Below are 14,720 nucleotides of genomic sequence, written 5' to 3'. Positions count from 1 at the left end.
AGGAGCGGAAACAGCTGCTGGGTGAGTCTACTTTACGATCTTTAGATCCCCCATTAGCTATACTGTATAATAACTGTTACTGATTTGTTTGATTCTCCATCCCTCCAGGTGAGCATCTCTTCCAACTTATCAAGGAAACTCACCCCAGTCTAGCTGCCAAGGTCACAGGGATGCTGCTGGAGATGGACAACGAAGAACTTCTCTACATGCTGGAGGCTCCAGAGTTCCTGAGCTCCAAGGTGGATGCAGCGGTCGCTGCGCTGCAGGCACACTGGTCCCAGGTCCCCATGCAGCAGCAGCAGCAGCCTGCTTCGCTGACTGCCTCCATGCTGGCCGCCACTCCTCCTGAGGAGCGGAAACAGCTGCTGGGTGAGTCTACTTTACGATCTTTAGATCCCCCATTAGCTATACTGTATAATAACTGTTACTGATTTGTTTGATTCTCCATCCCTCCAGGTGAGCATCTCTTCCAACTTATCAAGGAAACTCACCCCAGTCTAGCTGCCAAGGTCACAGGGATGCTGCTGGAGATGGACAACGAAGAACTTCTCTACATGCTGGAGGCTCCAGAGTTCCTGAGCTCCAAGGTGGATGCAGCGGTCGCTGCGCTGCAGGCACACTGGGCTAAGGAGGCTACACAGACATCTGACCCCCACCCAGCTTGAGTTCAATGAGACTAAGACAAGGGATGGAAATCCAGACATATAAAACCTACTCCTACAACATTTAAAACTATTTTAACATAGAACAGCTTTTGCTATATTTTTTAATATTACAGTATTAATAAATTATTTCATTACTAAATGAACAAAATGTACTCTGCTATGTCTGAGTGTCCTTTACTGTGTCAGGGATCAGAATATCAACAGTGTGGTCCTGTAGAGAGAGACTTGATAGCTCTGCATTTTGGATTGTACATTTTGGAAAGTCATTTGGAAAGTCATTTGGAAAGTCATTAAATACCGCTGACTGTGATCAATTCTCAAACTATCTTCAGAGGCCAATTCATCTCTGTGCTTCTAGATCTGGGCCAAACAATAACATTTGAGATCAGCAAGATTTGTTTACCTCTATTTGATTAATCTCATTTTGGAAAACTAAGTAAGAGCTTTTATTCAAGTGCAGTGGGCTCATTTATTATACAGTATACAATCGTTCAATCATTTGTTATACACTATAAAAAAAAAATCCATTCTGTTTGCAAGATAGGACTTTGATTTCACTAACTAGTCATTTCATTTACTACACATTATTGAAAAGGGATCGCTATTCTGTAGCCGTCATCAAACATCAAACATCTCTGTGTTTATAGATCTGGGAACAAACAATACGATTTGAAACTAGGGATGTACCTGAATACGAAAATGTTATTCAGAAAAGCATAAATAATGCAATACACATACAGTTTCTAGTTGCTCATTATTATTCTGAAAACATTTCAATATTGACATCAACGCAATCAGTCATTATGTTTCTTAAATCAATTCATATAATTGTGGATGGCCACAAGATAAAAATGCCCATTATGTTTGCGATATATGAGTTTGATTTCACTAACTAACTAGTCATTTAATTCACTACACATTATTGACCGAGTCAGCGCAGAGCAGGCAGCGAGAACAAATTCCACCGGCTTTGGTCGTGTGACTAATAAACTATCTATCTATCTATCATAAGAAATGCATTGCTTCTTTAGGGTCTTTGATGAAAACAGTGCTTCTGATATATATAGTAAATATGTGCAAAATACTTTTCTCCTCCGAATATCTATTCACTCCATACTGTATGTGGTTCAGAGTGCACCAAATACATCTCCTAGCGAAGGTCTCCTGAACCCCAACATGGGTGAACAACCCAAACTCTGTACAACATACACTGCTAGCTACAGCCCTTCAGGTAACAATGAGTAGTTAACATTATTTGCATATAGAAATGTAGATATAACATCAAGGATTCCTATGGGTACACAGTTGAGAATGTGATGATGTAACAAACGAGGACCACACAACTGGGGTTCTAGAACCAGTTCTAGTGTAAACAACAGTGTTATGATTTAAATGACCTGCAATTCCTCTGCATAGAGCATACATTTGATTATTATCAAGAATATCCAAAGCTAAAATATTAGGGTTAGGAGAAGTTTTCTAACATAACTAAATATGGCCTGTATGTTGTATGTTGGAGATCTCCACCAGGATACCACTGAGACAATGTTGGATTAGAAATTCAGCTCTGCAGGTGCAACTACCATCCGAGTGTGCAGGGACAAGATCACCCAACGATCCTTGGGGTATGCCTATGTCAACTTTCAACAGCACGCTGATGCAGAGCTTGCTCTGGAAACGATGAACTTTGATGACCTCCAAGGAAGACCTATGCGCATCATGTGGTTTCAGCTTGACCCTTCACTGAGGAAGAGTGGGGTAGGCAATGTTTTCCTCAAGAACATGGAGGAATCTATTGACAGCCAGGCCCTCTACGACACGTTTTCTACATTTGGAAAGGTCCTTTCCTGTAAGGTGGTTTGTGATGAGAATGGCCAATCTAAAGGCCATGCCTATGTGCAATATGAGTGCCAGGAGGCTGCTGAGAGAGCCATTAAGAGGCTGAATGGCATGCTGTTCAATGACAAACCAGTGTTTATTGGACACTTCAAATCTAACAAAGAACGAGAGGCTGAACATGGAGCCAGGGCCAGAGAGTTCACCAATGTGTACATAAAAAACCATGGCAAGGATATGGATGACCAAAAACTGAAGGAAAAGTTTGAAATATATGGACCAACCCTGAGTGTCCGGGTCATGACTGATGTCAAGGGTCAGTCCAGGGGTTTCGGTTTTGTTTGCTTCGAAAGGCATGAGGACGCCCAGAAGGCTGTTGACGACATGAACGGTCAGAAGATCAACGGGAGAAAGGTCTACGTGGGCCGTGCCCAGAAGAGAAGAGAGCGCCAGACTGCGCTGAAGCACCGGTTTGAACACATGAAGCATGAGCGTATGACCAGATACCAGGTTTGTGGCCTCCAGTTCTCTGATTTGATTTGATTTTTATTAGGAATTTACAACAGCATCATTTACGCATTTGACACTAAGTAATGTCCAGAGGATGGCACTTGAAAGCATTATTTAAAACACTTATTTCCAAAGTGGTCCTCAATGGAAACATTAAAATGAATAAAACAAAACATTATACTAACACAGAAGTTGATACTATTTATACATAGTTATTCTCAACGTATTTGAGGTATGAAAAACATCTCACTAAACAGGTTTTTTCTCGCTTACCAGGGTGTCAATCTGTACGTGAAGAACCTGGATGATGGCTTGGATGACGAGCGTCTGCACCGAGCATTCTCCTCCTTCGGAACGATCACCAGTGCAAAGGTGATGATGGAAGGTCAACGCAGCAAGGGCTTCGGCTTCGTGTGCTTCTCCTCCCCCGAGGACGCCACCAAGGACATGACTGAGATGAACGGCCGCGTCGTGGCCAACAAGCCGTTGTATGTGGCCCTGGCCCGGAGCAGGAAGGACCGCCAAGCACACCAACAGGCGTTTATCACAGAAGAGTACAGTGTCTGCGGCATGCCCGACCTAGTCATCGACCCCTACCAGCCTGCTCCACCGTCTGGATACGTCATGGCTCCCGTTCCACAGTCCCATACCTGTGGTGGTAGATCCCCCATTAGCTATACTGTATAATAACTGTTACTGATTTGTTTGATTCTCCATCCCTCCAGGTGAGCATCTCTTCCAACTTATCAAGGAAACTCACCCCAGTCTAGCTGCCAAGGTCACAGGGATGCTGCTGGAGATGGACAACGAAGAACTTCTCTACATGCTGGAGGCTCCAGAGTTCCTGAGCTCCAAGGTGGATGCAGCGGTCGCTGCGCTGCAGGCACACTGGTCCCAGGTCCCCATGCAGCAGCAGCAGCAGCCTGCTTCGCTGACTGCCTCCATGCTGGCCGCCACTCCTCCTGAGGAGCGGAAACAGCTGCTGGGTGAGTCTACTTTACGATCTTTAGATCCCCCATTAGCTATACTGTATAATAACTGTTACTGATTTGTTTGATTCTCCATCCCTCCAGGTGAGCATCTCTTCCAACTTATCAAGGAAACTCACCCCAGTCTAGCTGCCAAGGTCACAGGGATGCTGCTGGAGATGGACAACGAAGAACTTCTCTACATGCTGGAGGCTCCAGAGTTCCTGAGCTCCAAGGTGGATGATGCGGTCGCTGCGCTGCAGGCACACTGGGCTAAGGAGGCTGCACAGAAGTCTGACCCCCGACCAGTTTGAGTTCAATGACACTAAGACAAGGGATGGAAATCCAGACATTTAAAACCTACTCCTACAACATTTAAAAATCTTTTAACATAGAACAGCTTTTGCTATATTTTTTGATATTACAGTATTAATAAATTATTTCATTACCAAATGAACAAAATGTACTCTGCTATGTCTGAGTGTCCTTTACTGTGTCAGTGATCAGAATATCAACAGTGTGGTCCTGTAGAGAGAGACTTGATAGCTCTGCATTTTGGATTGTACATTTTGGAAAGTCATTTGGAAAGTCATTAAATACCGCTGACTGTGATCAATTCTCAAACTATCTTCAGAGGCCAATACATCTCTGTGCTTCTAGATCTGGGCCAAACAATAACATTTGAGATCAGCAAGATTTGTTTACCTCTATTTGATTAATCTAATTTTGGAAAACTAAGTAAGAGCTTTTATTCAAGTGCAGTGGGCTCATTTATTATACAGTATACAATCGTTCAATCATTTGTTATACACTATTAAAAAATCCATTCTGTTTGCAAGATAGGACTTTGATTTCACTAACTAGTCATTTCATTTACTACACATTATTGAAAAGGGATCGCTATTCTGTAGCCGTCATCAAACATCAAAACATCTCTGTGTTTATAGATCTGGAAACAAACAATACGATTTGAAACTAGGGATGTACCTGAATACGAAAATGTTATTCAGAAAAGCATGAATAATGCAATACACATACAGTTTCTAGTTGCTCATTATTATTCTGAAAAAATGTCAATATTGACATCAACGCAATCAGTCATTATGTTTCTTAAATCAATTCATATAATTGTGGATGGCCACAAGATAAAAATGCCCATTATGTTTGCGATATATGAGTTTGATTTCACTAACTAACTAGTCATTTAATTCACTACACATTATTGACCGAGTCAGCGCAGAGCAGGCAGCGAGAACAAATTCCACCGGCTTTGGTCGTGTGACTAATAAACTATCTATCTATCTATCATAAGAAATGCATTGCTTCTTTAGGGTCTTTGATGAAAACAGTGCTTCTGATATATATAGTAAATATGTGCAAAATACTTTTCTCCTCCGAATATCTATTCACTCCATACTGTATGTGGTTCAGAGTGCACCAAATACATCTCCTAGCGAAGGTCTCCTGAACCCCAACATGGGTGAACAACCCAAACTCTGTACAACATACACTGCTAGCTACAGCCCTTCAGGTAACAATGAGTAGTTAACATTATTTGCATATAGAAATGTAGATATAACATCAAGGATTTCTATGGGTACACAGTTGAGAATGTGATGATGTAACAAACGAGGACCACACAACTGGGGTTCTAGAACCAGTTCTAGTGTAAACAACAGTGTTATGATTTAAATGACCTGCAATTCCTCTGCATAGAGCACACATTTGATTATTATCAAGAATATCCAAAGCTAAAATATTAGGGTTAGGAGAAGTTTTCTAACATAACTAAATATGGCCTGTATGTTGTATGTTGGAGATCTCCACCAGGATACCACTGAGACAATGTTGGATGAGAAATTCAGCTCTGCAGCTGCAACTACCATCCGAGTGTGCAGGGACAAGATCACCCAACGATCCTTGGGGTATGCCTATGTCAACTTTCAACAGCACGCTGATGCAGAGCTTGCTCTGGAAACGATGAACTTTGATGACCTCCAAGGAAGACCTATGCGCATCATGTGGTTTCAGCTTGACCCTTCACTGAGGAAGAGTGGGGTAGGCAATGTTTTCCTCAAGAACTTGGAGGAATCTATTGACAGCCAGGCCCTCTACGACACGTTTTCTACATTTGGAAAGGTCCTTTCCTGTAAGGTGGTTTGTGATGAGAATGGCCAATCTAAAGGCCATGCCTATGTGCAATATGAGTGCCAGGAGGCTGCTGAGAGAGCCATTAAGAGGCTGAATGGCATGCTGTTCAATGACAAACCAGTGTTTATTGGACACTTCAAATCTAACAAAGAACGAGAGGCCGAACATGGAGCCAGGGCCAGAGAGTTCACCAATGTGTACATAAAAAACCATGGCAAGGATATGGATGACCAAAAACTGAAGGAAAAGTTTGAAATATATGGACCAACCCTGAGAGTCCGGGTCATGACTGATGTCAAGGGTCAGTCCAGGGGTTTCGGTTTTGTTTGCTTCGAAAGGCATGAGGACGCCCAGAAGGCTGTCGACGACATGAATGGTCAGAACATCGACGGGAGAAAGGTCTACGTGGGCCGTGCCCAGAAGAGAAGAGAGCGCCAGACTGCGCTGAAGCACCGGTTTGAACACATGAAGCATGAGCGTATGACCAGATACCAGGTTTGTGGCCTCCAGTTCTCTGATACTAACACAGAAGTTGATACTATTTACACATAGTTATTGTTGATGTATTTGAGGTATGAAAAACATCTCACTAAACAGGTTTTTTCGCTTACCAGGGTGTCAATCTGTACGTGAAGAACCTGGATGATGGCTGGGACGATGAGCGTCTGCACCGAGCATTCTCCTCCTTTGGAACGATCACCAGTGCGAAGGTGATGATGGAAGGTCAACGCAGCAAGGGCTTCGGCTTCGTGCGCTTCTCCTCCCCCGAGGACGCCACCAAGGCCATGACTGAGATGAACGGCCGCGTCGTGGCCAACAAGCCGTTGTATGTGGCCCTGGCCCGGAGCAGGAAGGACCGCCAAGCACACCAACAGGCGTTTATCACAGAAGAGTACAGTGTCTGCGGCATGCCCGACCTAGTCATCGACCCCTACCAGCCTGCTCCACCGTCTGGATACGTCATGGCTCCCGTTCCACAGCCCCAGACCTGTGGTGGTACTACCTACTACCTCACCAACCAGCTGGATCAACTGAGACCTCCTCCTGGCTGGGCCACCCAGAGTGTGCAACCTCAGTACTTCCAGAACATGCCCTCCTACATCATGCCTCACTACCCACAGCAGCACATGGCTCCTCCCCAGCTCCAGGTTCCCATGCAGCAGCAGCAGCCTGCTTCGCTGACTGCCTCCATGCTGGCCGCCACTCCTCCTGAGGAGCGGAAACAGCTGCTGGGTGAGTCTACTTTACGATCTTTAGATCCCCCATTAGCTATACTGTATAATAACTGTTACTGATTTGTTTGATTCTCCATCCCTCCAGGTGAGCATCTCTTCCAACTTATCAAGGAAACTCACCCCAGTCTAGCTGCCAAGGTCACAGGGATGCTGCTGGAGATGGACAACGAAGAACTTCTCTACATGCTGGAGGCTCCAGAGTTCCTGAGCTCCAAGGTGGATGCAGCGGTCGCTGCGCTGCAGGCACACTGGTCCCAGGTCCCCATGCAGCAGCAGCAGCAGCCTGCTTCGCTGACTGCCTCCATGCTGGCCGCCACTCCTCCTGAGGAGCGGAAACAGCTGCTGGGTGAGTCTACTTTACGATCTTTAGATCCCCCATTAGCTATACTGTATAATAACTGTTACTGATTTGTTTGATTCTCCATCCCTCCAGGTGAGCATCTCTTCCAACTTATCAAGGAAACTCACCCCAGTCTAGCTGCCAAGGTCACAGGGATGCTGCTGGAGATGGACAACGAAGAACTTCTCTACATGCTGGAGGCTCCAGAGTTCCTGAGCTCCAATGTGGATGATGCGGTCGCTGCGCTGCAGGCACACTGGGCTAAGGAGGCTGCACAGAAGTCTGACCCCCGACCAGCTTGAGTTCAATGAGACTAAGACAAGGGATGTGTGGGGAACATGACGCGTTCCGACCGGCAGGGGGAGCTATAGGACAGTTGGTGAAGGGATGAGGGTCCGATTGGCATCGGCTGATGCCAATTGGATCCTCATCAACGCGCGCTCTTAACGTGTGGCTTTGTTCCCCAGAAGGCGGTAGTCGGACTGAGTAGCCCGAGGACGGAGTAATGAACCAAACCAGTATACCAGAACGAGGGTACCAGAGCGGGGATACCAGAACGGAGAAGCAGCGGAGTGTCAGGTGCCGAGGGACGGACGAGCGCTGCCGGGGAGCCGCGACCGAAAGGGTCGGGCTAGAAGCGGGCAGAGACGTTCTCGCTTGAGCAAGGCTCAGCCTGACTGAAACTCCAGAACAGCTGTTCCCGTAATAAAAACCCGCTTGTAAAACTACCCAGCCTATTGTCTGTCTCCCTCTGTGCCCGAACCTGTTACAGTGGCGCCCAACGTGGGGCACAGAGGAGAGGCGGACCCGAAAACACCAGAGAACAGACAGGCGGGGGCATGGAGTCGCCCCTGGGACATGTGCTCGCCCACCTGGCACAGCTGCAGGAGCAACAGGCGGCAATGGCACGGGCCAGCCACGACGCCCTGATGGACATGGCCCGCGTCCAGGCCGAGGACCGGGCGGACCTCCGGTCCATCATCCGCGACCGGGAGGGGTACGGGGACTACGGTGTGCCAGGGGGGACCCGAGTCCGGATGCTGCGGATGACGGAGGGGGACGACCCGGAGGCATATATCGAGACATTCGAGCAGGTGGCCCGGAGACAGCGGTGGCCAGAAGACGAGTGGGCCCACCAGCTCCGGCCCCTGCTGATCGGGGAGGCGCAGCTCGCGCTGGCGGGTCTCCCGGCGGCCAGCCAGGCCGACTACCCGACAGTGGTCCGGGCCATCCGGGACCGGCTCGGGCTGAGCCCAGAAGAACACCGGCGCCGGCTCCGTGCCCTGACCCTGGAGCCCGGCGGGAGGCCGTTCCTGTACGCCCAGCAGGTGATGGACATGGCGCGGCGGTGGTTGCAGCCCGAGGAGAGAACGACGGCGGAGGTGGTGGAGCAGGTCGCCCTGGAGAGGTTCGTGACGGGCCTACCGGCGCGGACCGCGGCCTGGGTAGCCTACCACTGGCCCACCAACATCACCACCGCCATCGGGCTGGCCGAGAACCACCTGCCCTCTCCAGACGGGGGGGCGGCGGGAACCGCCGCGGTCCCGGTCCCAGCTCCCCGCCGCCAGGGGGGGTTGGCCATTCGGACCGGACCCGTGGCGGGGACACGGCGTGAGAGGCCGATGGCCGCTCCCCGGGGAGGGTGGCCGGAGGCAACGCAGGGGGGCGCGGCCGTGGCCTTCACCCCACAGAGAGGCCCACAGGCGGCAGAGGAGGGGTGCTGGCGGTGCGGCCAGCCTGGCCACCGCCGCCGGGACTGCCCAGCTATGGAGGTCGGCCGGGCTGTCCGCACCGCCGACGAGGTCACCCCTCCCCCGGATCCGAGCGAGGTGTACCGTATCCGGGTAAGGATGCAGCGGGGTACGCACGAGGCGCTGCTGGATTCGGGCTGTCTACAGTCTATGATCCACCAGCGCCTGGTGCGACCAGAGGCATTGGTAGGGGCATCGAGGGTGTCAATACTGTGTGTGCATGGGGATGTTCACGTATACCCGGTGGTCCCCATCGAGATCAAACATAATGGGAGAGAATATAGAGTCAAGGCGGCGGTTAGTCCGAGCCTCATGCATCCCCTAATCTTGGGTCTAGACTGGGCGGGATTCCCACGGGCAGTAGCGGGGACGACAGGGGTGCACGCACGACGGGCAGGGACGCGTGGGGCGGGCGCCGTGCTCTGCGCTGATGCGGGGGCGGCCGACGCTGACGAGGGGCAGGAGGAGGCAGGGGCAGAGGCACCGCCACCCGAGGTGCCGCTGCCGGTGTTTCCTCCGGTGGGAGATTTTCCCCTCGAACAGTCTCGTGACGCTACCCTACGCTCAGCCTACGACCAGGTGATGGTGATTGATGGTGCACGGGTACGGCCAGACGCGGCGCTCGCTCCCCCATACTTTACGTTGGTTAGGGACAGACTATATAGAGTGAGTCGTGACACTCGCAGGGAAGAGGACGTCACCCAGTTGCTGGTTCCCCGGGGCCGCCGGGAAGCGATATTCCAGGCGGCACATTATAACCCCATGGCGGGCCACCTAGGATATGATAAAACACTTAGTCGCATAATGGACCGATTCTACTGGCCGGGGATACGGGCGGAGGTGCGCCGGTGGTGCGCCGCCTGCCGCGAATGCCAGCTAGCCAACCCCCCGGCCGTCCCGCGGGCGCCGTTATACCCTCTCCCCCTGGTTGAGGCCCCGTTTGACCGTATTGGAATGGACATTATCGGCCCATTAGAGCGATGTGCACAAGGCTATCGGTTTGTGTTAGTGTTGATAGATTACGCAACCCGATACCCCGAGGCAATTCCCCTGCGCTCCATCTCCGCGAAGAGTGTGGCGCAGGCGTTGTTTCAGGTCATCTCCCGGGTGGGGATCCCGAAAGAGATCCTCACTGACCAAGGTACCAATTTTATGTCACGCACCCTCAAAGAGCTGTACGGATTATTGAATATTAAAGCGGTCCGGACGAGCGTGTACCACCCGGCCAGCGATGGTCTGTGCGAGCGGTTCAACCGGACGCTTAAATCAATGATCCGTAAGTTCGTTCACGAGGATAGTCAAAATTGGCACCAATGGCTAGCCCCCCTGTTGTTCGCGGTGCGGGAAGTCCCCCAGGCTTCCACGGGGTTTTCCCCATTCGAGCTCTTATATGGGCGCAAGCCTCGCGGCGTCCTGGACCTCATTAAAGAAAGCTGGGAGGAGGGGTCCAGCGACAGTAAAAACGAGATTCAATACGTCCTGGACCTGCGGGCAAAACTCCACACGTTAGGGGTTATATCACGGGAGCATTTGCACCAGGCCCAGGAACGACAGAAGCGCCTGTACGACAGGGGGTCTAAGCTGCGCATCTTCGCACCGGGAGACAGGGTCCTTGTACTACTGCCCACTTCCAGCTCGAAATTACTCGCCAAGTGGCAAGGGCCGTTCACGGTCACACGGCGGGTGGGGGAGGTGGACTATGAGGTGGTGCGTTCAGATCGGGGGGATAGCACGCAGATATATCACGTGAACCTTCTTAAAAAATGGACCGAGGCGATCCCTGTCGCGCTGGCTACGCTACTTCCCGAGAGGGATGAGTTCGGACCGGAGGTCCCAAAGTCTAAAATTGGTACCCCGGCCCACTTGGGAGACCATCTTTCGGCGGCCCAGCGAGCGGACGTGGCCGAGTTGCAACGGAGGTTCGCGGATGTGTTTTCCCCCCTACCCGGGCGCACCACGCTGATAGAACACCACATAGAGACGCCACCGGGCGTTACGGTGCGGACACGGCCGTATAGGCTGCCGGCTCACAAACGCGACGTGGTGAGCCGGGAGTTAGAAGCGATGCTGGAACTGGGCGTGGTAGAAGAGTCCCACAGTGATTGGTGCAGCCCTATCGTGCTGGTGACCAAGCGAGATGGGGCTGTGCGGTTCTGTGTGGACTACCGACGGGTGAACGCGGTGTCTAAATTCGATGCCTATCCAATGCCCAGGGTCGACGAGCTCTTGGACCGGCTTGGCGCGGCGAAATTCTATACGACCCTGGACTGTACGAAGGGATACTGGCAGATTCCGCTGTCGCCAGGGTCCCGCGAGAAAACGGCGTTCTCCACCCCGCGCGGTCTATACCAGTTCACCGCGCTGCCGTTCGGGTTGTTCGGGGCCCCGGCTACGTTCCAGCGGCTCATGGATCGTATCCTTCGGCCGCACTCTGCATACGCAGCGGCCTACCTCGACGACATCGTGATCTACAGCGATACATGGCCGCAGCATATGCAGCGGGTAGCGGCCGTGCTGCAGTCGCTGGGGCGAGCGGGGCTCACGGCCAACCCAGCGAAGTGCGTGATCGGGCGGGGGGAGATCCGCTTTCTGGGGTACATCCTGGGCGGTGGGGAGGTGCGCCCGCAGGTAGATAAGACCGCTGCGGTCGCCGCCGCCCCGCAGCCCAGGACCCGGAAGGAAGTGAGGCGGTTCCTGGGACTGGCGGGCTATTACCGGCAATTCGTGCCGGGGTTCGCGGAGCTGGCCAGCCCCCTGACCGACCTCACCCGGAAGGGTGCCCCAGACCCGGTCCAGTGGTCGGAGCCGTGCCAGGTGGCGTTTGAAGGTATTAAAGCGGCTCTCTGTGGTAAAACTGTCCTGCATGCTCCGGATTTTAACATCCCTTTTTCCCTGCAGACGGACGCATCGGATAGGGGGCTGGGAGCGGTGCTGACCCAGCAGGTGGAGGGAGCCGACCGTCCGGTGCTGTACCTGAGCCGCAAGTTATCGGAGCGAGAGGGCAGGTACAGCACGGTGGAGAAGGAGTGCCTGGCCATCCGCTGGGCGGTCGGCGCCCTCCGGTACTACCTGCTGGGGCGCGCGTTCACCCTCTACTCCGACCATGCTCCCCTCCAGTGGCTCCACCGTATGAAGGACTCTAACGCGAGGATCACACGCTGGTACCTCGCGCTACAGCCCTTCAATTTTGCGGTGGTGCACAGGCCGGGGACGCAGATGGTCGTGGCCGACTTCCTCTCCCGTGATGGGGGGGGGGGGGAGTAGGCTGGCGGCCGGGCGCGCCCGGCCTTGATCTGGTGGTGGGGGTGTGTGGGGAACATGACGCGTTCCGACCGGCAGGGGGAGCTATAGGACAGTTGGTGAAGGGATGAGGGTCCGATTGGCATCGGCCGATGCCAATTGGATCCTCATCAACGCGCGCTCTTAACGTGTGGCTTTGTTCCCCAGAAGGCGGTAGTCGGACTGAGTAGCCCGAGGACGGAGTAACGAACCAAACCAGTATACCAGAACGAGGGTACCAGAGCGGGGATACCAGAACGGAGAAGCAGCGGAGTGTCAGGAGCCGAGGGACGGACGAGCGCTGCCGGGGAGCCGCGACCGAAAGGGTCGGGCTAGAAGCTGGCAGAGACGTTCTCGCTTGAGCAAGGCTCAGCCTGACTGAAACTCCAGAACAGCTGTTCCCGTAATAAAAACCCGCTTGTAAAAACTACCCAGCCTATTGTCTGTCTCCCTCTGTGCCTGAACCTGTTACAGGATGGAAATCCAGACATTTAAAACCTACTCCTACAACATTTAAACATCTTTTAACATAGAACAGCTTTTGCTATATTTTTTGATATTACAGTATTAATAAATTATTTCATTACCAAATGAACAAAATGTACTCTGCTATGTCTGAGTGTCCTTTACTGTGTCAGTGATCAGAATATCAACAGTGTGGTCCTGTAGAGAGAGACTTGATAGCTCTGCATTTTGGATTGTACATTTTGGAAAGTCATTTGGAAAGTCATTAAATACCGCTGACTGTGATCAATTCTCAAACTATCTTCAGAGGCCAATACATCTCTGTGCTTCTAGATCTGGGCCAAACAATAACATTTGAGATCAGCAAGATTTGTTTACCTCTATTTGATTAATCTCATTTTGGAAAACTAAGTAAGAGCTTTTATTCAAGTGCAGTGGGCTCATTTATTATACAGTATACAATCGTTCAATCATTTGTTATACACTATTAAAAAAATCCATTCTGTTTGCAAGATAGGACTTTGATTTCACTAACTAGTCATTTCATTTACTACACATTATTGAAAAGGGATCGCTATTCTGTAGACGTCATCAAACATCAAAACATCTCTGTGTTTATAGATCTGGGAACAAACAATACAATTTGAAACTAGGGATGTACCTGAATACGAAAATGTTATTCAGAAAAGCATAAATAATGCAATACACATACAGTTTCTAGTTGCTCATTATTATTCTGAAAAAATTTCAATATTGACATCAACGCAATCAGTCATTATGTTTCTTAAATCAATTCATATAATTGTGGATGGCCACAAGATAAAAATGCCCATTATGTTTGCGATATATGAGTTTTATTTCACTAACTAACTAGTCATTTAATTCACTACACATTATTGACCGAGTCAGCGCAGAGCAGGCAGCGAGAACAAATTCCACCGGCTTTGGTCGTGTGACTAATAAACTATCTATCTATCTATCATAAGAAATGCATTGCTTCTTTAGGGTCTTTGATGAAAACAGTGCTTTTGATATATATAGTAAATATGTGCAAAATACTTTTCTCCTCCGAATATCTATTCACTCCATACTGTATGTGGTTCAGAGTGCACCAAATACATCTCCTAGCGAAGGTCTCCTGAACCCCAACATGGGTGAACAACCCAAACTCTGTACAACATACACTGCTAGCTACAGCCCTTCAGGTAACAATGAGTAGTTAACATTATTTGCATATAGAAATGTAGATATAACATCAAGGATTTCTATGGGTACACAGTTGAGAATGTGATGATGTAACAAACGAGGACCACCACAACTGGGGTTCTAGAACCAGTTCTAGTGTAAACAACAGTGTTATCATTTAAATGACCTGCAATTCCTCTGCATAGAGCACACATTTGATTATTATCAAGAATATCCAAAGCTAAAATATTAGGGTTAGGAGAAGTTTTCTAACATAACTAAATATGGCCTGTATGTTGTATGTTGGAGATCTCCACCAGGATACCACTGAAACA

General features: G+C 50.2%; 1 protein-coding gene across 1 annotated transcript; it reads left to right on the top strand.

The window, feature by feature from the left end:
• Window positions 1–5,824: 5,824 nt before the first annotated feature.
• On the top strand, window positions 5,825–6,682 carry LOC308173031 (polyadenylate-binding protein 1A-like; the record flags this gene model as incomplete). The annotated part of the gene is made up of 1 exon (XM_080547997.1): window positions 5,825–6,682. One exon carries the CDS (start codon window positions 5,825–5,827, stop codon window positions 6,680–6,682), a length of 858 nt encoding a protein of 285 aa, XP_080404123.1.
• Between the last annotated feature and the right edge of the window lie 8,038 nt (window positions 6,683–14,720).

This window comes from Nansenia antarctica (assembly GCF_963989245.1).
Source record: "Nansenia antarctica genome assembly, chromosome: 18".
Classification (NCBI taxonomy): Eukaryota; Metazoa; Chordata; class Actinopteri; order Argentiniformes; family Microstomatidae; genus Nansenia; species Nansenia antarctica.
Note: the sequence above shows the minus strand (reverse complement) of the source record. Positions and strands in the feature narration are given on the sequence as shown.